Source organism: Antechinus flavipes, chromosome 2 (genome assembly GCF_016432865.1).
Source record: "Antechinus flavipes isolate AdamAnt ecotype Samford, QLD, Australia chromosome 2, AdamAnt_v2, whole genome shotgun sequence".
Taxonomy (NCBI): domain Eukaryota; kingdom Metazoa; phylum Chordata; class Mammalia; order Dasyuromorphia; family Dasyuridae; genus Antechinus; species Antechinus flavipes.
In genome coordinates, this window is record NC_067399.1 from 119,191,039 (window position 1) to 119,218,838 (window position 27,800).

Below are 27,800 nucleotides of genomic sequence, written 5' to 3' on the forward strand. Positions count from 1 at the left end.
TCTTCTATTTTTTTTTTTTCCATTTTTGGAGGTTTTGTTTGACAATTCTTGCAGTCTTATTGAGTCATTCACTTCTATTTGTTCAATTCTAATTTTTAGTGAATTATTTTCTTTAGTTAGCTTTTTTTTTTTTAATCTCCTTTTGGTTTGGCCAATTGAACTTATAAATGAAATGCTTTGTTCATTGTATTTTTTTCCATTTCACAAATTCCGTTTTTCAACAAATTGATTTCTTTTTCAAATCTATTTTATAAGGATTTATATGCTTTTTCTATTTCATCAAATCTATTTTTAAAAAGTTTTCTTCAGATAATTTGTTTTTCCTTTTCCATACTCTCTTGCATAATTCTTATTTCCTTTCCCCATTTTTCTTCTAACTCTTTTAAGATCTTTTTTGAATTTTTCTAAGAAAACCTTGTGAAGTGGGAACTAACTCATATCATCCTTTGTGGCTTCATCTGGAGCTGATTTGTCTTTAAGATCCTCAGGGTTTGAGGTCTGTTCTTTTCTCTCTCCATAAAAGTTATCTATGGTCAGAGTTCTTTTTGCCTTTTTGCTCATTTTTTTAAAAAAAGGATAAGGTCTACTGTTAAGGCAAAGCTCTGACAGCATCTTTAGGTTGCCCTATGGCCCATGCTGCTGACTGACTTCCAATTAGGCATGGCCAGGTCTGGCATTTTTCCAGGGTTCAGAAACTCACTATTTGCCTTTTGTTTGTGCTTTGACTATCTCACAGCTAATCTGATGATCCACTAGCTTGTAACCAGAACAGAATAGTCTAAGAGCTTCCCAGTAGATTCCCTGGTACTGGTCATCTCAATGCCAGCATGGTTCCCTGCCCTGGCTCCCTATGTTGCATCTGTTCTAGGCTACTTCCTACTCTGCCCAATTGAAACAAAACTTTTCTGAAGTTCTTCCAAAGTATCTTCATCTGGAAATTTGTTACACTCCAAATATTCATGGGTTCTGTCACTCCAAAACCAGTTCAAAGGCTTGATCTGATGTTGATCTGAGGGATGCCAGGAAGAGCTCAGACAAAGGCAGATATACTCTCTGTTATCTTGGCTCCACCACCTCAAGATCTTGCAAAATAATGATTATAGGATAATAGATTTTGAATAGGAAGGAACCTTGAAAGTCATATTATTTAATTCCCTCATTTTACAGAGAAGGTAATTGACTTCCCAAGAGAGTGAGGGTCTTGCCCAAAGTAACACAGATCATAAATAGGGATATTAGCATCTGAATTCATATCCCTTGACTCCAACTTCAGCCCCAGTTCCTGCTGTGCTACCTCCAGAACCAGTTCTCTTGGGTGACAAATATGATGTAGATTCATTAAGGAGATGACCTCTTGATGTGCTTGTTAATCCCAATATTGTAATTTTCAACCAGAAGATAAGAATAATATTTAAATGTTTGGGAAAAAAGTAATGTCTGCTCTTTCTAGAATGTGCCTCTTTTACTTGACTGGTTATAATGTAGCTTTAATCTATTTTTAGATTAAACTATAATCTAAATTTATATTTTGACCCTTATAAGCTTAACAGATGGCATTGTGCAGAGTTCTAGGTGTGGAGTTAAGAAAACTCATGTTCCTAAGTTCCAGTCCAGCCTCAGACACTTACCAGTTGTGTGACACTGGTCAAATCATTTAAACCTGCTAGCTTCAAGTTTTCTTCTCTATAAAATGAGTTGAGAAGGCAAACGGCAAGTCACTCCAGTATATGCCAAGAAAACTCTAAATGAATAGTCAGATATGACTGAAACAACTGATCAATGAAATTTAATATTACCTAAAGCAGTATTGGCCATTTTTCTATCACTTTGAATTTTCTATGTCTGTAATTCTTTTACTAAACCTGCTTTGTTTTTTGTTTTGTTTTGTTTTGTTTTGTTTTTTTTGGTGTTCAGAACTTTTTTTTTTTTTTTGTAATGCAGAAGCCTTGTAAGATATGTATGATAGTGCACATAGAAACTTAAATTTTTAAAAGGAATCACTTTGTCAGATTAATACTGACATCAGAGTATTTGGAGAACAGATTCCAGGCTTAGGTTTCCAATCAGAGACAAACATTTTTGTAGATTCTTTAACACACTAGTAAAATAGAGTTACTGATATGATAGTATAATATTAATTTATTAATTGATGATCAACTTTTCCCCTTTTATTTCTGTTAAAACTCAACTCTAGAAAAGGTCAATCAACTGAAGGGCATAACCAAGGGCATGGTTGATTGATGAAATTTGCTTCTAGCCCTCACACACATATGCTGGTTAATTGGTTGGTAGAATCCCATCATCTGGGAAACCTAATTCTTTCTTTCTTTCTTTTTTGCTGAGGCACTTGGGTTTAAGTGACTTGCCTAGAGTCACAGCTAGGAAGTGTCTGAGGTCAGATTTGAACTCAGGTCCTCCTGATAACAGAGCTGATGCTCTATCCACTACACCAAATAGCTGCTCTGGAAGACCTAATTTCTGTTAGAGTATAAGCAGAATCAGTCTGGGTAAGCCTTTGCTTAGAGTAGGAATCTTTTATGCTTGATCCCTTCCATTAGAGTTGAAGGCAACTCATGAAGAAGAAAACTAGCTAGAGTAATCTTGCCCATATGCCTTGAAGTGGCTGACTCTAATGGTAGAGCCATGTTCTCAGTAGAAAGAGCTGACAACTTTTAGCCTACCCCCTCACTAAATGTCCTCCAATAAAGGTTGATTATTACTTGTAAGGAGAGTCCCTTTTCAGAGTTTCCTTTGGTGTCTTTGGTTAGGTAGAGAAATCACTGAGAAAGAGAAACAGTTTTACCAACATAATCCAGCAACCAAGACTTCATCTTTTTTCTTAAAGTTCAAACAGCCATCACAGAGCAAAGGTAAGGATTTTTTTTCCCATTCTTATTCAGCTGGTTTTATACATTAACTGGTGGCAGAATTGGTTGTTTGGCTTTGATACCAACTTTTCCCAAGTCATTCCTTTGCATGAGATGTTCCTCCAAATGAGTTGGCCTCCAGGGCAATGCCCAAATAGGTTTTCTTGTGTTGTTTATCATTCCATTTTTGATCTTTTCTGTGGCTGTGCAAAGACCATGGTACTTTTGCATGTTGTTGCTGTCTAGGAATGAAAAAAAGAAAAGTGAAATGGATATTTTAGGAAGAATCTCTACATCTTTGTTTTTAAAAAATATTTCGTAAGTATTCTACTTATGTAAAAGATTATAGGTAGATATAATCCCTAAAAGAGAAGGATGAGTAAATGAGTAAAGGATTCTGAGAATATTAGCTCCAAGATGCTTTGTGATCATTTCTCTCCTCCTCTTTTCTCCAGCTTTTATAAGTTATATAACTCATTAAACCATAATAATTCATCTTGTATAAAATAAGAACAACATAGAAATCCTCTAAGAATGATTATTAAAACTTCCTATCAAGTTAGTCATAACTTAATTGTTCGTATAACATTAATGTGTCCATACAGTACTTAAGCACTGTTCCTCTAAACCAGTTCAATCTTTAGGAAATCACATATGACAGTGAAAAACAGTTTTCTGGACAGCTCTGGGGTTGCCCAGTCTTTCTGCTTAATGCAAATGGAATCCTTAGATTTAGCTCCTTTTATTCTGACCACAGATGGCATGACATTTTTATTTATAATTTTCTTTCTAGTGTGTTAGTGGTTAAGTTTTTGACCACAGATGGCATGGCATTTTTATTTATAATTTTCTTTCTAGTGTGTGTGGTTAAGTTTTTAACAAATTAGGAAGGCTCGCTTTTAAACAAAACAAAGTATAAATAATGGCCTTTGGGTTATTAAGTTGTGTGTTTGCAAAACTGCAACAATGTGTAAACCCATGTTGGACTATTTTGCCTTCTTTGTTCTTACTGGTGGTTAGTAAGTGAAAAAAAAAATCTTTTTCTTTCCTCTATTTTTTAGTGTAGTTCTAGTTTTTATATGTATGAGTGATCTACTTTTGTCTTGATTAGATGACCATACTAGGGAGTTCACTGTAATTCTTAGCCACAAATAAGTTATAAAAACTTGTCAAAAATGATAAAATCCCAAAGTAGGTTATCTGTGTATCTAATTATATCAACTACCTCTGTGTTATGGGACTCCTTTTGCTAAATCTCTTCATAATTCCCTTTCCTTCAAGTATACTTATCTACCATCATCTCGCTGTCTATCTTGGTTACTTTTCTTCTCTGTTACTCTCTGACTTTTCTGAATTCAGGTTACCACAAATGGTAAATCTTTCAGTATCATCCTCTTTTCCTCTACGCATATGTATCCATATTTATTTCATTATTTGCTTTACTTTCTTTACTTCTTTACCTTTTTGACTTGTCTGAAATCTGATCACTAAATTAAATCTTTTATATTTCTGGTCCAACTTTTTTTTTTTTTAAGGCATCTTATTTTAAATACTCTGAATCAGGTATATTGTCAGTATTTATACTTTGGTACTTAAGTGAGTATGTGATCTTTTTGGTCCAGACTGCTACCCCTGTGAGAGTCTTTTTCAGTGTTTTCTCATTTATCTTGCACAGAGAATCTCCCAAGTATCCTGGAGTCTTTCTTGAAGGTTTTTAATATGTTGTGGAAATAATGTAGAATTCTTATTGCCTTCTTTTATTTATTTTTGAGAACAAACTTAATTTTGGTTGTTGACAACTGTTAGATTGTTATCTACAAAATTATAGATACTATTATTACTAAAAGAAAAGAAATGTAGACTTAAGTTGATCCTTCCCCCCGCGTCCCATTTTAAACATGAAAATGTAAATCCCAGAGAATTTAAGTGACTTATTTGAGATCAGATAGTCAAGCACATCTGGGAAGTTTTTTTAAGTCAAGAAATCAAGTCAATAAATATTAAATGCATACTATATGCCAGGCTCTATTTTAAGTGCCAGGAATACCTAATACATGGAGAAAAAAGGCAGTCCTTGCCTTCAAGGATGTTATAATATATGGAACGTTCAGGGTTAACTAGAGCACTAGCAGAGTCTTCTTCAAAGTTGCACATCCACCTTTGTTATACACCCTCACCCAGCTCTTATTCTATGGGTCTAAGAAGCTCTAACATGTATAGCACCCACATCCTAGTAAACCATTTCAACAGAAGGATTCAACTGGTTGAAGATAACTAACAGGCCTTAAACTTGGCAGTGATTTAGGGGATGTCTACCCTAAGCATGTGAAGTCTTTCCCCATTCGAATGGGAAAATGAAAACACTTGATTCCAACAGTTCTGAAGGTATTTTTTGAAGCTGACATCATGGAGGTTTTAGAGCTCCGTTACATACTAAAAATGCCAGGGTCATCCCCTGCATCCCAGGTTATTATTATTCATCTTAATTTTTGTCCTACCACTGAACTAAAGTGACTGATGAAGAGAGAGTAAGACTGATGACTTTGTGCATCTCTACCTCACTTAAATCTAGTTCACATGAAAGTCAAGCTATCACCTATTCTTCAAAACTAAGGACAAACAACAATACCAGAAAAGGAAAAGGGGAGGATAGGTTATAATTCCTTTTAGAGAGGGGATTAATAGAGAAAAGTCAGAAGATTCAGGAAGTTATCTGAATAAAAATGAAAATTTTTCTCCTTAAAGGATTCAACCAATAAGAGAGAAAGCCTTGGATGGAGGGTATTTTCAGTTTGAGAGGTAATCCTGGAGTGGAATGAAATTAAAAGATGAAAAGGTTTCTGTGACATGAAGTCCTATGAAGTAATTGGGATTACACCTTGGAGAGGAATGAATGTTAAATACTCTAGCTCTAACTTCAGCATTTTGCACACTATTTCAGAATTAATAAATGTTGGGTAAATAAATGACTATGCCATTATAGCTCATTAACAGAGTCTTGATTCATTTTGTAAAGATTGTAAAGATAATAACAGAAATTAGCAGAGCCAAAATGTTAACATTTAAATGAGATCAGGTCCAAGAAAAATATAATATGCTCTGAGGTTGTTGTTAGAGGAAAATATATATATATATACATGTGTATATATATATATATATATATATATACATACATACATACATACATACACACACACCTATATATATATATAGGTGTGTGTGTGTGTGTGTGTATATATATTCTATCTCTACTCCCAGGTAACTTTTATGATAACCTAATGAGAATGAAGGTAAATGAGTTCAAGATGCTTATTGATGATATTTTAGGAACCATCATTTCTGTTTTGTGTAATAAACTTGGTTGTCAAATTTTTATGGCTTCAGAAAAGCTATATACATTGTTAATGCTAAAAAATTCTACTTTATTCAAATACCAGATTTGTAAAGTTAAGGTAGAATGAAGATCCTTGGTAATTAGTTTTACAGGTCTCTGTACAAATTCTCAAGGCAAGTAGGCATTTTTTGGAATGTTCCAACTAGGAAAAATTCTCTTTCCTTGGAATTAATATTTAAAATAAATTAAAGTTTCAAAGATCAAAATCTTATTAGAAATGAGAAATAAATATTATATAAGAAACTAAAAAATTAGTCAAAAAAGTTAGTTGTTATACCATTTGTACTTCCACAAAAAGAAGAAAAGTAATCCGTTTCAGTTTTCACAGAAAAATTTTCATTCAAATTAATTTAAATGAGAGAAATTTCATAAAGTACAGAAAACAGAATTTAATTTCTTGAGAATGGAAAACGTGCTCACTTCTATCCGTGATAAATGAAAGAAACTATCAAGCTTTGTAAAGGATGCAAAGAAGTATATAACATTGTTTCTATGTTCAAAGCGCTTACAATAGAGTTGAGATGACAAAATATTTAGAAGAAAAAATAACAAATAATGTAATAAGTGCTAAATGTTCTGGACAAAAAGTTCTAGAGAAGTTCAGAGGAAAGAAAGAATTTTTACTTCTGGAGTAGTGGAGAAGACTTTTTAGTTTAGTTCTTGAGGAATTTAGTTAATCTGGGCAGAGAGATGGAAAGGTTTTAGTGTTGGGGATCCATATAATGGCAGACATTGAATGATAGGGAATAAATGGAATAATTCACAACTTTTGTTTCCTGAATTTCTTATTTAGTTTTAGAAACTTTTATTTTTAAGGCATATTTGTTGCCCTTCATGGGTCTTGATTCTTCAAGGGTCATGATTAAGAGTCATGGACTCTTTTGGTCTCTCTCATACTGACATTCTGAGCCTGTCTAGTATATACATGATTGCTACAGTTATTACTCAGTAAGTAAACTATCTGGTGATTAATCCTTAGGAATTTAGATTAGATCTTTGGAGGACAAAGATATAATCAGCCTATCACCTAGTCCTTACTCAAAATCTTTTCATATTGGTAGAAATCTTTTCATATTAGTAGTGCCATAATGGTACTTTACTGGCATACTTTTTAAACAACCCTCTCCCATCTCTACGCCATTTACATACTGGAGTCAGACTTTTAAACTAAGAATGCCAAATAAACATTTCTAACATCTTTGCTATAATTTGCTTTTAATACATTCAGGAGCTATGTGATGACTTTTAAAAGTTTTTTTCTTCAAGAATATAAATTGGCTTATTAAAATGCAGCTACTCAGTGAGTTCCATTTATTCAAAAAGAACAAGGAAAGAATAAAATGTCATTAATATTTTTTAAAATAGGAAATTAATGAACAAGATGTATCATTTTTATTTTTTTATTATTTTTTTATCAAATGAAACAGTATCAAAAATATAATTAGTATTTTGATTTTTAAGCTCTGAAGTGAGATGTGGAAAATCCTCAATTTGTTTTCACTAGGCAGTATTTCAATCTTTTGTGGAATTAGTAAACTTAACAAGTCAAAGAAGCAGAAATATTAGTCCAGACCACAATTAAATAGAACTTGGGGCCTTTTTGTATTCTCAGTGACTTAATTTCCTCTGTTTTAAAATCACCAGTAAGAAATTGTGCTGTATTAATTATTGCATCAGCAAGCACAGATAGATGTGGCTCACTTTTATCTAGTCAGTTCCCAGATCATGTTACTTCCTGCCAACCGTACATTATTTCCTTGCCATCAGCTCTATTAATTTTTCTCCTCAAGTCACCCCTTGCTTACTATTTCATGCTCTAAGTACAATAACTAAATTACTATTGCTATTGGGGTTATCTACCGCATGGTGGTGTATGGGAGGAGAGGGGTGCTGAACCCCAAAATGTATTGGTGTTCAGAATTCTCTCCATATGGGCCAACAAAACGTCAGAGTTCAGCCACCAAATCTTGGAATTTGGGAATGTTGGAACCCAAAAATATATATTGAGGTTACAGGCTGCTGTCACAAGATGTCTTAGAAGAATTTGTCAGCTTAGACTTTCTCCAAATCAAGAAGCAAAGGTTTTATTGCCTTGCTAACAGAGGACTAAATCTATATGGAATCTTTAGCAAAGAAAGAGGGTACAGATAAGGTTTTTATAAGGGAAAAATAATCTCAAGGATTGAAATTATATTTTGGCTTTCTGATTGGATACACTAACTATTGAGTTTTGATGGTTATCAAAGAATTTAGCTAAGAATTCAGCCATTGGCTTCTGTCTGTGGTGGGATTATAATAAATGTTCTGGTAAAGAGCAAAAGGCCCAATTAAGATAAAAAAGTCAAGATAATCCCTTGCCTTAGGGCGAAGCTTGGGCTGTAAAATTCAGGCTTTCTTTCAATAATGCCACTCCATTTTATCTAAAACCAGCCCAACTATCAAAGATCTGGTTTTTTTTTTTCTTCTCTTCCATCCTTATCATTATCATTTCTTCTGGAAAGAGGATACCATTTATATATAGGTTCTCCTTCTACTAGAATATAAGCTCCTTTAGAGAAATAGCTATCTTTTGCATTTGAATCTCTAGCACCTAGGACTTAGCACAGTGCTTGATAAGTACTCCATAAACGCTTTTCATTTATTCCCATAGTGTACATCTAAGATATGATAGAGAAGTTCCCATGACTTGGCAAAAGAGATATTTACATTACTGTTTTTTATTGAAGGCAAGCTCTTCAGAAAGTAGACATATTTGGGAAATAAACAACTTAGTAATGAAGGTGGTGCCAAACAATTGAGAATAGAATTTGGATTTCTAGATCATGGCTTAAAATAGAATGACAGTCTGCTACACATGGATAGAGTTTAGGAGGAACAAAGAAGAAGGCAGAAAAGAGAATAAAGAGGAAAAAGATTTGAAGAAAAGGAAAAGCAATTGGCAAGCCCGTAAAAGATTACTGAGAAAATAAACAGGTTAAGTCTGTATTTCCCTGTATTCTTGGAAATCTAATCAAAAGGTCTTAAAGGAAACAGTTAGTGATGAAACTGCCAAAATATATCCATCATACTACATTATTTTCTCTGCCAAGGAGAATGATCTTTGCATTGGAAAGTACAGAACTAAATTGACCAATAGAAAGTTGATAATCAAGATAAATAGAGATATAATAAAGAGAGTATCTAGCTGTTCTTTATGAGTTCAAATCATGACCAAAATTAACTGTCCTTAGAGACTAGGTTCCTGACAGATAGGGTGACTGAGCCCTTGTCATTGTTCTTTGGAAAACTGAAGAGGTGTACTATTTGATTTGAGAACAAATTGTAATGCCAGAGAAACTGAGGCAAGATAGAGATTAGAGAGTTTTTAATATTTTATTTGAAAGGGAAAGATTTACTGGGACCAAATGTATCTATGGTTTGGCCCCCAGGCTGAATGAGACTATCATCTCCAAGAATCCAGCAACCAATGTGAGTTCTCAATAACATATATATGTAGGTTACTCAGCTACAGTGTAGACCGGGGTAAGGGCAGAGTCAGAGGGCTGAGAACAGGAACAGGAGTATTAATCCGGTTCTGACAGGGTGGGGGGAGGCAGGGGACATTCTGATAAATTGGGATGACATAATGGAGAGAGGCACCTGGACATTCTGATCATGTCTTAAGATAGAAGGTCTTTCTCCTTATTTGGATCATGTAATTAGGAGGGAAGGGTGGTGTTACAGGATTGAACAGAACAATTCAGGAAATCCGAAGTAGGACAATTAGGGAAACTGTGAGTTAGGACAATAAAAGGGGATTGTGGCACAACATTCCACACTCTCTCTCTTCTGAATTCAAATCATTTTACCTTCTAGATACCTGGAAGGTCTTAGCATCATAATTTTGACCAACCTTATGTGAAACCAATAAACCAAAATAAAACTAGAAAAATGCAAGCACTTATGGCAAGGGCAAGTCTCTCCCTGATAATCCCAGATTTAATCAGTAATATAAAGGCTCTCTGTTGCTAGCATGTCAGGTCCTCTGCAGTTGAGGCACCGTCTCAGCCAGAGAATCCAGTTTGAGATGGACAGTTCACTGTGAGTTAGGTGGTCTGCTTTCATTTATGCATTTAATTCAGCCTCTGCTTATAGAGCAACAGGGCTCAAGACAGTCATGCTGCCCATTCAGAGGGGCAACCCACTCCAGGGGAGAAGGGTGAGGCTTGGAGTAGCTCCACCTATCCCTGCCCAGAGGAACTGGATCCAGATTTCTGAGCAGAGTATCAAAATATGCAGTTAGATCAAGGCAAGCTAACCCTGAACTTTTAGAGGTCTGATACAAAACTACAAGGTCCTTTGAGAATGCTGAAATACTAATTAAGGACCTGGAGTTACAGGAGTAGAGAATCAGATCAAAGAGAATGCCAGTCCCAAGACAGGTGTCTGATTTCTGGTTGTTTCTAAAAAATAATACCCGAACTGAGTTTATCAGGCCAATTTCAACAAAATAAAGGGTTTCAGAGTTAAAACATAACCAGCATATAATAGTCCAGTAAATTTAAGCAAGGAGTAAAAAACAAAAAGGACTGTTTAAAGGATTTCCAATTCAGTCTGAATTAGTGAGATAGGGGGTAGGGCAGAATTGCCTAAGGCAAAATGAATAAGAACTAGGGGTTCCAATTCTTGTAGGTATTGAGAAAAATATACCAGTTTCCCCAATTTCCTACTCTTCTTCCCTTTTTTTTTTTCTCATGGAAAGGAATAATCAAATAACCATCCCACATATAAATTCCAAGAGTGAATTAAAATTCTTATACACCAATAATTATACAGTTTTAACAATTTCCATCCCAAATCTTAAAACACACAGTAATAGATGATTCAGTCAGGGTTTAACAGTCATTCATCATTCATCCCCAAATTCCTCATATCAGTCCAGAGTACACTAGGAGCAGGAGTGATAGTCTCTCATTCAAAACTGCTTCATGCTGAGGATGGGCAGAGACTCTCAGTCCAAGGAGGGGGATGGATGTGGTGTGGCGTGCTGGCAATCAAAGCTGATCTAGGGTCTAGAAGCAAGTCAATATCTGTAATTTGACCAAAATCTGGAACAACAACAAAAAAACAAACAAACAAACACAAATCTAACAAATAAATGTTAGAAATCTGAGAGAGAGACTAGTCCACAAGGACTGCTACAAGATGTGGGGAGGCCAAGATAGATTGGATAGCAGCTTTGTCCTATCATTATTTAGAAACTTTTAAAAAACACTTGAATAGCATAGACACAATATGCAGTAACAGATAGATGATCAGGCTAAATACTTATTTGCTTAAAAGTATTTAGGATATAATGATTACATATAACCAGGCTGGAAATTGCAAGGTATGACATAATGAAGTGCATTAACAGTTTCTATTGACCATTGCTGTGATTATAGAAATCACTTACAAGAGGAAAAAATGCAGGGACATAATTATAACAATATAAGCAGTTAAAATTCATCGTTCAGCACATCAGAGGATGGAGTTTTAAAACTCCCAAAAAGCATTAACTATAGGCCCAAGAAATTTTTCCTCCAATGACAAATCCCATTAACCAAAGTTTCAGATCAGGGGTGCTCAAACTTTTTAAATAGGGGGCCAGTTCACTGTCCCTCATATTGTTGGAGGGCCGGACTATAGTAAAAACAAAAACTTTGTTTTGTGGGCCTTTAAATAAAGAAATTTCATAACCCTAGGTGGGGGGGATAAACGTCCTCAGCTGCCACATCTGGCCTGCGGGCGTAGTTTGAGAACTCCTATTAAATCCTAAATAGGTATTTACCATAATCTTATATTGATAACAGTAAGAAATTTGTCTCAGTAAGTTCACAACTTAGAACAGTTATCTTTCATAGATATGTAGATGTTTCATAAGTGAACATTATACATACAAATCAGTTTGCTTTTAAAATACCCAATACATAGACAAATATTCCAAATTGCATATTGTCCATAATAGAAACATTTTCAAAAGGACAAAGAAAAACTATTATTTTCAGAGGCCCTTTAAATGACCTCAGGATGACCCAATACAATCAATTTAAACTTAGATAGAATATCCTAATACCACATAAAAGAATCTGAAAGATTCTCAAAAATATCAATTAAACTTTTAGAAATAGCCCTGCCAAATTATGGTCACATTTATGACCATATTCCTTAACCAAGGAAACCATTATGTATCAAAAGAAACAAATATTCAGTGAGACAACTAAGTCTCTGCAGAAAGTGACTGGAACACAGTTAGAGGGGAAGATTCCATGGCGCCACCTTCTGTATCAGGCTTAATTGGGGGAAGGGGATTTCATGTGGCTTTCCTTCTGCCTTTCCCCTATTCCACATAGCATTTCTCTTAACTCCACCACACTCCCCAAACCTCTGCTCAACTTTCTCTTTCCTTCTTGCTACATACTTTAAACAAATTCTAATAACCTTTCTAATTAGATGCTTCATTGCTAAAGTAGCAGAGAGCAGTGAGGGACCAGGGGTGAGTTTAATCTTCACCTTTGAAAACAAAAGATCCTTTCCTGTTTCTCTCTCCTCTCAAATACCTTCCCAATACTTTCTCTTACTTCCTAAAATCATGCAAACCTTTAATTGTTCCTACAAATCCATCTCTCATAAATCACTTGCACTCTCCTCTCCTTTTCTCTTCAAAAATTTTAAGATTCAAAATATAGTGAATAGCTAAATGATTTCATAAAATCCACATGTCCAGTAGAGCTGGATTTAAAGCATAACTTATGTTAACAAATTACCCAAAGTATATCAGAGGGTAACATACTTTACTTAATTAAAGGCATGTAACCCCTTTCAGGCAAGTTAATAAAACTTCTCTTTAACAAGCCATTGTTCTTAAGCTCTTATACTCAAAGATAACAAATCTAGCCTGAATGGGCAACAGTAAAATTATTTCCCACAATTTAAAACTGCCCAAAAGAATACATTGGGTTTTTTTTTCACTTAGGTTAAAGTTCTCTAAAACCTTTCCCCAAGTTTCAAAGCAATTAGCATAAACTCCTTTGTCCTCCAGAGACCTTATCTGCCCAGCCTAGATTAGGCTTGAATTTGAATCAGGTAAGATTTTATTGCTCTTTCCCTTAGAAATCCTATTAGCCAGTTTTGAAAACTGCTTCTACCAGTCTTAAAATAGCCCAGTTGTTGTTGTTGTTGTTATTGTTTTACTTACAAATTAGTGTAATAAGTTAAAAAGTTTAAAATCACAAGCAAATTTTATACTAAGCACAGTTGCAACATTGAAATAACCAATTCTTAATCATTGTTCTTAAACTTTTAGCAGAGCTCTTAACCAGCAAAACAGACAGACAAGTCACACAGAACACAAATTACACTAATAGACTGCACAGTTAACATTAAACAAAACATTTAACTCATATAACCAGAGAGTACCCAAAAAGGCGTTCAGTGTCAGATTAGACCAGATGTGTCTTAGAAGACACCCAAATCACAGGGCATAATCCAGTGTCCTGGAATGATACCCTTCTCAGAATTTAATGCTCGTTAGTATTTTATTATTCTGAGAATTCAGGTGCTAACACAAACAGATAAAACAAGTAAAAAGATCAGATTATGTCATAAGGCATCCAAATTTACTCTCCAGTGGTCCGAATGGAGGTGTCCACCGTCAGATGTGGCTGTGGCTGAAAACTGCTCTCTTTCCCGAAGACTCTGGAAAAATCCAGATGGCCAGCCTCTCCAGGCCAAGAACCCAGATCCTCAACCACCCCAGGCCCAAGGCAGAGACCCAGAGGTCTCCAATCTCTAATCCTGCTCTCATTTTCTAATATCTCGCTGGGGCCTCCAAAATATAATGTTGGAGAAACTGAGGCAAGATAGAAATTAGAGTTTTGAAGGTTTTATTTGAAAGGGAGAGATTTACTGGGACCAAATGTATCCATGGTTTGGTCCTAGGGTTGAATGAGACTATTGTCTCCAAGAATCCAGCAACCAATGAGTTCTCAATGACATATATATGCAGGTGGCTCAGCTACAGGGCTAAACTGAGGCAAGGGCAGAGTCATAGCGCTGAGAGTGGGAATGGGACTATCAATCCAGTTCTGACAAGGTCGGGGGAGGCAGGGGACATTCTGATAAATTGGGATTACAGAATGGGGAGAGGCACCAGGACATTCTGATGATGTCTAAAATAGGCCTTTCTCCTATCTGGATCATGTGATTAGGAAGGAGGGATGGTGTTGCAGGATTGAACAGAACAGTTAGGAACTGGAGCAAAATAATTCAGGGAAACCAAGGCAGGACAATTAGGGAAACTGAGTTAGGACAATAAAAAGGAATTGTGGCACAACAAAATAATTCTGATTTTTAGTAAAGGAAAGAAAATGGGGATAAAAATTATAGGCTAATAACATGTACTTTGATTCCTAGCAAAACACTAAAAAGTATTATTAAAGGTGTTACTGAACATCTAGAAGTGAAAATGATCAAAGAGAACCAACATAGTTTCATCAAGAGCAAGTCATGCCAATCTAACTTCTTTTTTTGTTTGCTTATTTTTGATAGCTTGACTAGATTTGTTACATTGAAAGGATATGTATAGATATTATTTACCTAAATCTTAGCAAATAATTTGTCATATTGTTGAAGTGTGAGAAATGAGGGTTGAGAGCTCCCCTGGTTGGTGCTGCAGGCTTTGTGAAAGAATTTGCAATCCCAAATGAATGAGGCAAGATTTGTGGCCAAAAAATGGGTTTATTACATTGAGAAAACAACTTTCTCAGTGGGCATAATCTTGTTAGTATTTTTTGCAAAAGTTTGGGGTGTCCACTTTTGACTATATTGGGGTTTTTTGGTGGCCTGGAGCTAAGGGTCCATCTCCAGATGAATTTGAGGTATTAATTTTCAACTCAGTAAAAGGTAGTGATTATGCCCCAAGCCAAGATCTCCAGTTGAATTGTAGCTGGAGAGTCTATGGGAATTGCCACTGTGAACAGGAGGGTGGGGCTCCTCCCAGAGGTCTGAAGGGGTTTGAGATTTTTAGGGTTTCTATGACCCAGGTCCATACCCCCAAAGATGAAGGGGAAACAGTTTACATCAATATTCTACTTGTTGTAATCATGTGCATCATAGCTCTTCAGGTCCTTCTACCCTCCACTATCTTTCTAAGTCTGTCCAGGTTCATGTTCATTGTTTCCATGACACTCTCTGTCCATCTCATCTGCTTTCTAGCCTGAATTTATTTCTTTAAGTATTAACTGATTTGATCTCCTTGCATAATGATTTGAAGGTTGATTTCTGTGGTAGTCAGTTTTCATTATAGTCTAACTTTCACAACTATTAGCAAGGTAATGCCTCTGATTTTTAATAAGCTGTTCACACTTGCCATAGTTTTTCTTCCAAGGAGCACGTCTTTTAATTTCATGACTATAGTCACCATCTACAGTGTTCTTTGAGCCCAAAAATATAAAATCTTATGCTGCTTCCATTCCTCCTTTTATTTGTGAAGCTCACAACAGATGGAGCTCTCTCAAGATATTGTGGAACGCCTTGGAAGGTGGAAGATTCCTCTTTGTAGACTTTATTAATCAATAGTTGGACAACCATTTTGTGCCCTATTATAGAGAGGATCCTCATTTAAGTCTGAATTGGACTGCATGGATTCTGAGGTCCCTGCCAATTCTGATATTTTTTGTTTCTATGTCATAAACCAGTTTTTAAGCAATTATTAATTAGTAAACTTTATCTTTTTTTTTTTTCTTTACAGGAAGAATCCTCAGCACAAAATAGAATATAAACACAGTATTATACCATCAGGTAAATCTTGTTTGTTTTTTATTTCACAAAACTCAAAATCACTGTACTTAACTATAGTCTATTTGGGGGAGATGGGGAAGATAAATGGGGGAAAAAAAGAGTAAAGAGTGTACAGCAGAGAACTAAAGAATATCTACAGAGAAGCAAAGAAAAGATGGATGGTCATGAATAATGTCTTCTATTATTATGTATGCTTTTTTTGAAATGGAAATTTATTGTTATATATTTGAATCCTTTCTGATGTTCTCCTGGGCACATGACAATTTTTTTTTTATCCTTTTGTCTTTTTCTGTCTTTTTCTAATTTGTTTTTTTCTTATTTGCATTTAAATAACAAAATAAGTGTATACAAAATATGTTTAAAGGAAATGTAAAATTTGTGGATCCTGGTGGCTGGGGAGATCCAGAAACATTTTATGTGAAAGTGTCTCTTGAGCAAACTTGAAGTAAACAGGGATTCTGAGAGGCAGAAGTAAAAGAGCAGAGTGTTATAGTCATGGAAAACAGATGGTCCATTCACACTTAGGAGATAGAGATAAAAAATCATGTGTGAACAACAGCAAGAAGACAGTTTGGCTGGACCATAGAAAATGGAGAGAGGCTGAGACCAGGTTGTAAATACATTTAAAAGCTAAACAGAGAATTTTCGATTTGAATGATGAATAGTTATTGTGTGAGGCACTGAAGGTATAAAACTAAACAAAAAATCAGTCTCTACTCTTGAGAAGCTTCCGGTTTACTGCGTGCGTGAATTGGAGGGAAAGAGGAAAGGATACAACATTTACACAGATTGTTAAATAAAAAATAATTTTTTGATGGAGAGAGAATAACAACAGTTATAATTTCTATACAGATAATTCTGTAGTTTAGAGATCCATTGCAAGGCTTTCTCCTTAACCTCAGTCTCACTTCACCACTCTCTGGATGACAAAAGAGACCTCAATCCCAGAATGTCCCTTTGCTTCAATTTTCTTTCTGTGTAAGGCTCCACCATCCTTCAGTTACCTAAGGTTGTAGTATCAGTCATAGTCTACCACTTACTTTCCTATATCCTAATAGCTAATCAGTTGGTGAGCCTGTATGTTTTTTCTTCTCAACATCTGTCATCTATACACTTTATTCACATAGCAACATTGTGATTCAGGTCCTTCATACTTCTCATTCAGATTATTGTAATATCTTCTGATTAATTTCCTTTTCTCATGTCTGTCTTGTCTCCAATCGATTTTCCATACGCTTGCAAAAGTGATATTCCTAAACTACAGTTCCTTCTATGCCCAATAAGCTCCAGTGATATCATTTTATGTCTAAGACTAAAGATAGGATTACTTCATTTGAAATTTTAAAGTACTTCACAACCTGGATCCCATATCCTTTCCTGATTTATTATTCCTTATTCTCCTTCACACACTCTGAGGTCCAGCCAAACTGGCTTGCTTCCTCTAACTTAAACATGACACTCTTTGTACAAGCTCTCTCGCATATCAGGAATGCCTTCTTACCCCAGACCCTTAAAGCTTCCAGTTTTCTTGAAAGCTCAGTTTTCTTGTCTCCTTAGGCATAAAATATCAATTCAGCAAACATGTATTAAGTATATATACCGTGACACAATATGTTAGTGTACTCGGCCTTGTGCTGAATAATCATGTTTTGTCAGGAAAGACAACCTATCTGTATTACAAATGGATTAGCCCCAAAGCACCTCAGATAGGAAATGAAGCAAGGAATGAACAGAGACTTTAATGGCGTTAATTATACCTTGACCAAGATTTTCAAAGGCTATAACAACATTAGCAATTAATGTTATATGATGAAAAGCCAGACCTAAAAAGCAATTGTAATCAAAAGTGGTATTAGCACACTGGCTCCCCATAACACTTTAACTTCTCTCCAGAGGCTTTTCATGGGCCTCACTGCAATAGGTATAGACAAAATAAACCCAAGACATTCTAGGGATTCTCTGCAGTTGCTAGGGCTTCTTATCCCTAAGTTTTGTGTTTTCTTTATTACCTCTCTGGTAGATTATGAGCTATTTGTGGGCAGGAACTGTTGATTGTTTTTATTTGTATCTCTAGCACCTTGCACATTATCTGGCATAAAGTAAGCACTTGATAATTGTTTTTTGATTGATTATAAAAAGAAGCATTTTATATGAAAGAAAACTTTATGCATAAACACAGGGGAACAAAAGGTGAATGCAAAAGTACACAGAGGAATAAATAATCTACAATATGAGAAGATATCTGCCATCACTCCTCTGCAGAGGTGAAGGCGATATGGTAGAGAACCTTAAGTTTAATGTCAGTTTTTATTGATACCATCAGTTTCATTGATTTTTTTTTCTTTCCTTTTTACCCCTCTCTACTTTTTTCCTTTAAATTCTTTGTTTTAAGGATATCTCCTTTTGGGAGGAAAAAGGCAGAGATACAATGGAAAATTTGAGTGATGAGAAAACAAAAGATATTAATAATTTATTTTAAGATAAATATGTATTGAATATCTGTTCATTTGGTTTGGCTTAAAGTACATATCAAGTTATTTTTAAAAAGAATCCTTGAGTAGTAAAAGAATCTGTATAAGAGAAATCAAAGATCTGTGATTTCCTAAATGTTGGCACTTAGTAGCTAAGGCTTGGAAAGTTACCTAATGTTCCTAGAGGTGAAGGGACATGCTGCAGGGATTTTGATTTAAGTCATCTTGATGATGGATCTAGCATTTTATCTGTTAGGTCATGTTGTCTCTCTTGAGAGAGGAGTATGTGAGTTTATAAACACTTAATTTTACCTTGGCAAGAATGAGTTTAAAGAAAATCCCATACAGTTAGTGTTCTTCTGTTATGTTTTGATCCCTTATTTAAAGTGTCATTCTTCATTGGTGCTTATTGTCTTTGTAATTTATAATAATAATGTTTGTAATAAAGTTATTTATTCAATTCTACTTAAGTATCTCTCTCCTACTATAATAACACCTGCATGTGTTTCTACAGAGATGAAAACCAAAAGATCCAAATACAAAGCTACTAAGAAGGGTAAGTAATATGATTTAAAGTGAAGTTTTAAAAGATGCTATGGTAGCTATCCTTTATGGGAAAGACTGAAGAAAAAATGAAATTCGGATGAAATTCTGATGAAATCCTGTTATATACTAGATGTAAAAAAATTCAACTGGAAGAATTCCTTTTTAATATTTTTTGCATTATTAGTCCAACTTTCAATTTGTGTCTCTATTTTTTCCTGTTTCTCATAACTAGTTACCTTCATATCTGATTGTTTCCTCAAAAAATGCTTCTTTCTCCACTTCTTGCCATACATCATTGTTAGTAATAAACTTCAGTGTGCTTTTGTCCACTGGGCATCTCTCTATTTTCCTTTAGATCATCCACAATTTTTCTTCTTCATAGAGTGTGGTTTTATGTGATTCATAACATGCAGTATCACTTGAAGATTATTAAACTTAAATGGAAGTTTTTGTTTAGATGGGTTTGGGGTTTTGTTTTTTTCTTCTCTTTTTTGGGAATGAAATGGGGGAGGGCAGTATCAGCAAGCAGTATTAAATAATTAAAACTCAGAATAATTCATGATAAATTGCTTAGAGAGTTCCAGATCAAAATACTTTCTGATTTGAGGGAGAAATAAAAAACAATTTAAAAAAAGATTTTATGAAAGAGTTGGCTTTTGATTGGGGCAAAATTTGTGCAAAGATGGAGAAAAGGAGGCATTTTTTCATACAATTTTTGTGTACACCAATGATGAAAAGTACTAAAATGGAAGTTTCTGTTCCATTTGAAAATTAAATTTGAAATCTTGGGACATGAAAAAATGGTATTTCTATAAGTGAAATTGTGTATTTTTAAAAGAAATTCTATTCTTGTCAGTGAAATTGAAAACACCACTCATGATCTGCTATATAATGCATTTCTAATCAGATGCAATACATTTTTATTTTTCTTTTAAAAAGAAACAAAAACTGCTTCTATTACATAATATGGAAGTTTTTACCAAAAAAAAATTGATGAAGCTGCTTATTTTAAAAAGAAGAAAATATTGAAGTATTAGTTCTTTATCGAAATAGCTGCTGTCCTTTAGCAATAACAGAAGAAAAAGAAATTGAAGGAATTGAAGGAGTAGGCAATGAGAAAATAAAACATATATGCAGATGATACAATGGTATATTTAGAGAATCAACTAAAAAAATACTCGAAGCAATTAACAGCTTTAGCAAAGCTACAGGATATAAAACATTTCTATATTACCAACAAAGACTAGCATCAAGAGATAGAAAGGGAAATCCCATTTAGAATAATTGTAGTTAATATAAAATATTTGGGAGTGTATCTACAGAAATTTTTTGAACACAATTACAAAACACTTTTCACAGAAATAAAATCAGATTTGAACAATTAAAAAATATCAGTTGCTCATGGTTAGGCTGAACTAATATAATAAAAATGACAATTCTGCCTAAATTAATCTACTTACTCAGTGCTATACTAACCAAACTGCCAAAAATTATTTTATAGAGGTAGAAAAAATAATAGCAAAATTCATCTGAAAGAACAAAAGATCAAGAATAGTAAGGGAACTAATGGAAAAAAACACACACACACACAAAGGAAATTGATGTAGTAGTAGTACCAGACTTAAAACTATATTATAAAACAAGTCATCAAAACCATTTGATACTGGCTAAGAAATAGAGTAGTGGATCAGTGGAACTACTTAGAAACCTAAGACATGGTAGCTAGTGACTGCAATTATCTACTGTTTGATAAACCCATGGAATCCAGCTTCTGAAATAAGAGCTCATTATATGATAAAAATGATTGGAAAAACTGGAAAACAGTTTCAACATCTCACGTTCTATCCCAAAATAAGGTTGAAAAAGGTTCATGATTTAGACATAAATAGTAATACGATAAGCAACTTAGGAGAGCAGTCAGATCTTTGAGAAGGGAGGAATTTATGACCAAATAAGAACTAAAGAACATTATAATATAATATGGTTATTTTGGTTATATCAAATTATGTAAAATTCACAATCTTACAAAATGAATATTGAAACTATTTTTACATGTGATTGGAATAATAAAACATTATTAAATTTTTTAGAAGAAAAAAAGTTACTATCTTAAAACCCAATTTAGAAAACCTATAGAAAACAGTTTTGAAAAATCCGCTCATATAATTAACTTGTAAAATGATGATCTGATTTAAAAATATATTTGATAAACATTTCAGCAATTCTGAAAATGTAATAAAATTGTAAAGGAAATGTAGAACCAAATTCTTAAAATATCTTCATTACTTACATCTTTGAGGATATATAAACAGAAAAAGAGAGAAATAGTTTTTGTTGTCACTCTATGCTATGCTGTAATACTACTTGGGAAATATTTTTTTTAAAATTTTGTATTGTTTCTTTTTCTAGGTTTTTTTGGGGGGTGGGGAATGGATGTGAGGAGAATGTCATCATCATGGCATCTTTATTTGCTCATGGTAATCTATCATTTTAAAAATATATCTAACAACTTTAATTCTGCTTTGCTGCTTATATAATTGTCAACTACTTAACATTTCATTACTACCATACTTCTTTTTAAAGTATATAAAGATGTTGAATTTTGACTCAAATTCATAGAATTTAGAAACCTAAGGAAACCATAGAGAGCAGTTAGTATAAATCTCTTCTTGATTATAATCCCAGCTCTTTTGGCTTTTAGAATATCATTTTAAAAGACCTTCATTTTTTTATAGAGTACCTGCTAACTCTTGAATCATCCAGACTGTAGTTTCACAGTGTTTGAATTCTTTCTGGCTTCTTGACCTGAAAACTGAAATTTAGCTAAATTTCTGGGACTTTTCATTTTGAATGTCTTTTAGGAGTTGATTAATATATTCTTTCAGTTTTTATTTTGTAATCTGGGAAGTTTTCCTTTATAACTTCCTGAAACATGATGTCTAGGCTCTTTCTTCAAATACTATTTTTAGGTAGTCTAATACTTCTTGAATTGTCCCTTCTTTTTCTGTTTTCCTTGTCAGTTATTTTTCCTATGAGATAGTTCACTTTTTGATTACATTGTTTGATTTTGGACTTTTTATTAGAGTTGGCCTCTGCTCACTTTTAGTGATGGGGCTGTTGGCCTTAGTCTTCTGATTGTTATGTACTGCTGCTTTCTCAGTGAGGTTTGGGAGCCTGTAGATTTTCACTAGCTAGGTAGCGGTGACCCCGAGAGAAGTCTGGGCCCTATCTTCCTGGTCTGGGTCCTACCTTCCTGGTCTGGGTTTTGGTCCTTTCCCAGTCTTTGTGTCCTTTCAACTGCAAGTGATCTAGATTCTGGACCTATACCTGGAATTAAGTAATGGGCAATGAAGTTTTCAAATAGCACCTGATCCTGCACCCAGGGATAGCCCAGTTGTCCCCTCCAGTGCCCTTTCCCAGTGCTACCTGCTGTTACTGCTACCTCTTAGGCCAACAACTGGTGCACCCCAGCATACCCCTGGCTATCTCCCAAACCAGGGTCTAGAAACTTTCATGTCTATCTTAGGTGTTTTAGTCTGGAAAAATGACTCACTGTGACTTTTTAATTGGTTATCCCCCTTACATAATTTGGTTTTAATGTGTTGTTTAAAGGTGGTTTAGAGGAGTATCTTGGGAGCAGGGAGAAAGTGATTACTTTGCTCTCCCATCTTTACTCTGCCCCTGAAAGGCATTACTTTCAACAGGAAGTATTTCCTGACCCTTTTGCTTCTATTTCCTTCTTCCCTGCCCTGTCACCTTGTTTCTGTTTTATATATATGTATATATAAAATATATGTATATGTCTCTACTCACTAGATTGTAAGTTACTCAAGGTAGAAGACATTTGGACATTTTGTCTTTATATATCTAGCGCCTAGTATTATTCCTAGTACATAGGAGGGATTTAATAAATATTTGATTCTCACAATATCTTTGATATGTTTATATCATCAGGTTTTGCCAGACTGTTTACTAATTTAAGTAAAGAATTTTCAGATGTGATTGTCGAACCAGTGATATTTGATAAGTTGCGTAGAACAAAAGAAGTGCTACAGAGATGGGACAGAGGTTCTGATTTTAAAAAAGAAGAGTGATAAAATTTTAGAATGTAGCATTACAATTTTGATGGTTAATGAATATCTAGAAAAGGAAACATTGATTGTAAAGAGCTATCATGATTTCATTAAAAATAAGCCAAGCCAAATTAACCATATTTCCTTTTTAAAAGTTAGAGCAAGATTTAGTTTATTTGGATTATAGTCAAGTATTTGATAGTATTTTTTGCTGTTCTTATTATCAAAATGGAGTTATGAGAGCCAGATAGTAGACTCAGAACCCGCAGAATTATTACCCCCCCAAAAGTGGTCCTGGTGGCTTCATAGCTCCTCACAGGGTGCTTGACTCTGCCAAGAGGCAGAGATGAAGAGATAGAATGTGCAAGGCAGTGCAGAGGCACTGAGATGGCAGATGGGCTGTTGAATATGGCACGAAGACCAGTTTTGTCCAGTCCATGAACCTATGGAGGAAAGTTGTAATAAGGTGGAAAAGTAGGAGGATGTCAGACATATAGCATTAGTGAAGGGATAATCTTGCCGTGCCCTCCCTTAGATTGGGCACCTTATTTTAAGAACAATCTTGATAAGATAGAATTCAGAAGAGAGTGATAAGAATGAGGAAGGGCATTAAGATAATGCCATTAGAGAATCAGAATCATTGAAGATTTTTTATCATATAGAAGAGAGTTCTTACGGATATTTCCATAGCTGCTTTCAAGAATGTCATGTGGAAGGGCTGGATTTATTTTGCTTGTGGCAAGAATTCAGAGGTAGGACCAAGGACTAGAAGAATGGCAGGTTTAACCCTCACAATAAGAAATATACCAAAGCTCATCAAGCTGCCTCAAGAAGTCATGGATGATGTCTCTTTGGAGATTTCCAAGCAGAGTACTGACCCCCATTGATTATGTTCTAATAGAGATTGTTTTTCAATGCAGATGAGACTAAATGGTCCTTGAGATCTTTTCCAATTCTAAGGTTCTAGGATTCTTTGACAGCAGTGGGGATAGATTTTGAAAGGAGAAGTCAGAGTGTGAAAACTAAGAAAGAGGCTATTGTAATAGTTGCCAAAGGCCTAATTTAGTGAAAGGGGAGAACTTAAGGCTTCTGTGGGCAGATTTGAACTTGGATCTTCCTGACTTCATACCCAGTGTTCTATATCCACAGTGCCACCTACCTGACCTTAACCCATGGGGAAGAGTTTAATTTTTTTTTTCAAATTTATGTAAACAAGGGGAAAAAACCACAATCTTTCTACTATTTGGTTCTGTGGAATTCTAAGTGGAAGAGAAAACTACTGAGGAAAAAGCAGCTCATTAGTTCTTGAAGCAGCTGGTTCTTCTGATATTATTTTGCTCTTTGCTTACCTTTTTATTTCAAAATATACAGGAATCTCAGGGAAAAGCTCTTCTAGGGACTGTTGCCTCACAACCAACCATCTTCGAAGTGAGACTGCTTTATAACACTTCCTTTAATATTGTAGTATCTAAATTCTCTTGGATGGTGTTCATCTGCTCCTGAATTGTTTATAGTTCTACACTTGTAGAATTCCAGATTTTATCTCTTTTCATTTAGATCTCTGATTTCTCTTAAGCATAATCTACCCATATCTTCTAAACAAAATAAACGTTTTTTTTCTGTTGTTAAATATTCCCAGCATCTATATTTTATATAAAAGTAAATTATGTTTATCTTAGATGTACACAGTACAGTTTCTTATTATTTTCCAAGCAGCTCAAATAAAAACGTTAGTGTTTATTTTAGAAATAGAGTCTTGATTCCTGAACTTGTTGCCAAGGTACAAGAAGGCTTGTCATAGTTAGGATCAACAAGTACCTCTTTTTCAAAGCTGCTTGCCAAGAAGATAGGCATCCATTAACCTTTTCTGAATGTTGTTTAGCACGCTTTATTGAAGAAGAGAACTGACATTTCCCCCAAAATATATCGAGACTGCTGGGAAGCTGTGAAAAGCAAGCACCCAACTAGATGATAGTTGGTGCATGTGAATCTGAAAGTCATTAATTGCTACTAGAAGGCCTAATAATTGTTTGGTTCACAGAGACTTTCAGGTTAATGCTTTAACCACATACAGTGTCATCTCTAGCATAATGTCATCTGAAAATGACCTGCTATCAATTCAGTCCTTTGTTGTATAAAACAATTGGGAGAAAGCTAATTTTGTTTGCCAGCTTCATGGGAGTTCTCTTTGGGGGTGCTCTCCAAAAGGCAGCTTACATGGTGAAAAGTACATTAGATTTTAAATTGTATGAGCACTGCCCTTCATTGGCCTTGTTGGCAAGTCTTTTACCTTCACTGAACTTCAATTTCTTCATCTGTAAAGTGAAGTCATTGCACCAGAGGATCTCAAGAGTCCTTTCCAGCTGTGAATCTATGGCTCTGCAGAATGCAGGTTGCTTAGATGCCAAGAATGATTTGGAAGATGAATAGATTTGATCTGACTTTGCAGACTAAGAATAAAACTCTTTATTTTCTTTTATTAAAAAAAATCTTCATCATTTATCATTCATCTTCATTGGTTTTTTGCTTATTCCTAAATTCTAGGTGCTTTAGCTCAATGACCACCACCTCTTATTTTCTATTCCAATTGTATGTAAATATTTTGGGAAAAAATTTACTATTGTGTTTACAGAGTGAAAGGCAGAATGGTATAGTGGATTAAAAGCTGGCCTTGGCATCTGGTAGGTCTGTGTTTAGTAGTGCCTCTGATGAATACTAATTGTTGTAAGTAATTAGTAATCCTGGGCAATCTTCGTTTTCCTCACAGTACACTAAGCAATAATCTGAAACTGCAAGTTACAGATGATTGCCAGTTTGCATTTGGGAAGGGACTTTGCACACTGTAGTTCACTACACCAAAGAAATTATAGGTTCAAGTGAAAAAAAAGTATATATTCAGAGGCAAAGGTGTTAACTTCCTATCTTGTGACCCAGATGTATCTAATCAGACATTTCATTTTACTCCTAATTATGGTTCCACTTGCTTTTCTCTTGCTTCCTATGGGGAAACTATATATTAGGGTAAGGCTAAGATTCAAGTTGGTGTGCTAGGAGCATGGTATTTGGAAAACTTTTTGTATAGTATAATGATAGAAATCTTATCCTTGACAAGTTTTAGCTTTTTTTTTTTTTTAGTACATTTCCTTTTGACAGGATAATAACAACATTACTTTTCAAAACTTTTTACATAGAGTATATGGCTTGATACTCCATAGCACATTGTATTAGGTACTATTATTACTGATTATGATCCAAAAGGACTTAATTTTATTCAAGCCAGTCTATGTCTTAATGAGGATCAGAATCAGTGGCAGTAGTTGAAAATCTTATAATGATAATTTCTACTTGTACAGGACTATTCAGGGTTTACAGAGTGCTTTCTTCCAGTAATTCTGTGAAGTCTTTTCATATGGCAGCTAAAAAACAGATTTGAAGATTAATTGACTTAATAACCAAATCACAAAACCAGAGTTAATATTCAAACTCAGGCTTCCTGTCTACAAAACCATTGCTTTTTTCCATTATGTTTTATTGTCTTTTCATGTGGATAAATAATATTCAAATTGTTTTTAATTGTTCTTAGAATTTTGTGATGGCTGCTCATCTCATTTTTGGTTCTTCTTTTGTGTAACCAGAACTTCTGAATTAGCTTTCAGTAAACAAAGGCATAATAAAGATTTAGAAATAATCATATTGTTAAATATTCAAATCTTCTGTTTGTGTAGGTGTTAGTGTTTTGGATGAAGACAGTGACAATGATGGCCAACCGAATGAGTATGATTTGAATGATAGCTTTTTAGATGATGATGAAGAAGAATATGAACCAACAGATGAGGATTCTGACTGGGAGCCAGCAAGTGAAGACCAAGAAGGGGAAGATGTTGAGGAGCTTTTGAAAGAAGCAAAAAAGTTTATGAAAAAAACCAAATAACTCCTATTCTAGGATTATGCAATATTACTTACTAAGTTGATTTTCTCTTAAAAGAAAAGATATCTAGGGTTGAGGTATCTGGGCAATAATTGTTTTCCTACCTTTTATAATTTTAATTTTTAATCTTGTTCTTTTAAAGATATAAAAGTTTAAGCTTTCAAAACATGGAATAGCTACTGAGTAATCATGCTTTTGTATTATAAAAATAAATTTAATTTGTCTTGATTTTAAAATTTTGTTCCTAAATGTTTAAGAGAAAACTCAGTTAAGGAGCAACTTTTTCTTTCCTATGTACTTTTCCTCTGGCAATAAAAAGAGAAAATACATACTGTTTTCTTTTTATTTTCATTGACCAGCAGTTTTATCTTTAAAGAGAAAAAAATATAGAAGTATATTCAAAAATTCTGTCATTAGTAAGGAAGTTGAAATCTTTCTTGGTTATAATAGATAGTTCTTTTAAACTAAAGCAGATTTTTAAAAATGACATCCTTTATATAATGGTTGTACTCTAAAAAAAATTAGTCTTTGGGTGACATTACAATTTTTTAGACTATTTTTCATTCTTAGAAACTTGAAAAAAATCAGTCAGAATGGATCTTGATAATGATGAGCATAAGTGTGAACTATTCAGGGGATGTTATTTTATTACCTACATCATGTTACTATAATTTTTGGCTTTTCTTACTTTAAATATGGAAA

The 27,800-nt window shown here is 34.4% G+C and overlaps 1 protein-coding gene across 1 annotated transcript in view; it reads left to right on the forward strand.

Annotated features, from left to right (window-relative positions):
- Positions 1–27,427, forward strand: part of APLF (aprataxin and PNKP like factor) — a 65,562-nt gene extending 38,135 nt beyond the window's left edge. Inside the window, 3 exon segments of the mRNA XM_051975416.1 lie at positions 16,031–16,080; positions 19,066–19,107; positions 26,896–27,427. Of these exon segments, the coding sequence (XP_051831376.1) occupies positions 16,031–16,080; positions 19,066–19,107; positions 26,896–27,101 (298 nt within the window). The 3' untranslated portion in view covers positions 27,102–27,427.
- Positions 27,428–27,800: the final 373 nt, after the last annotated feature.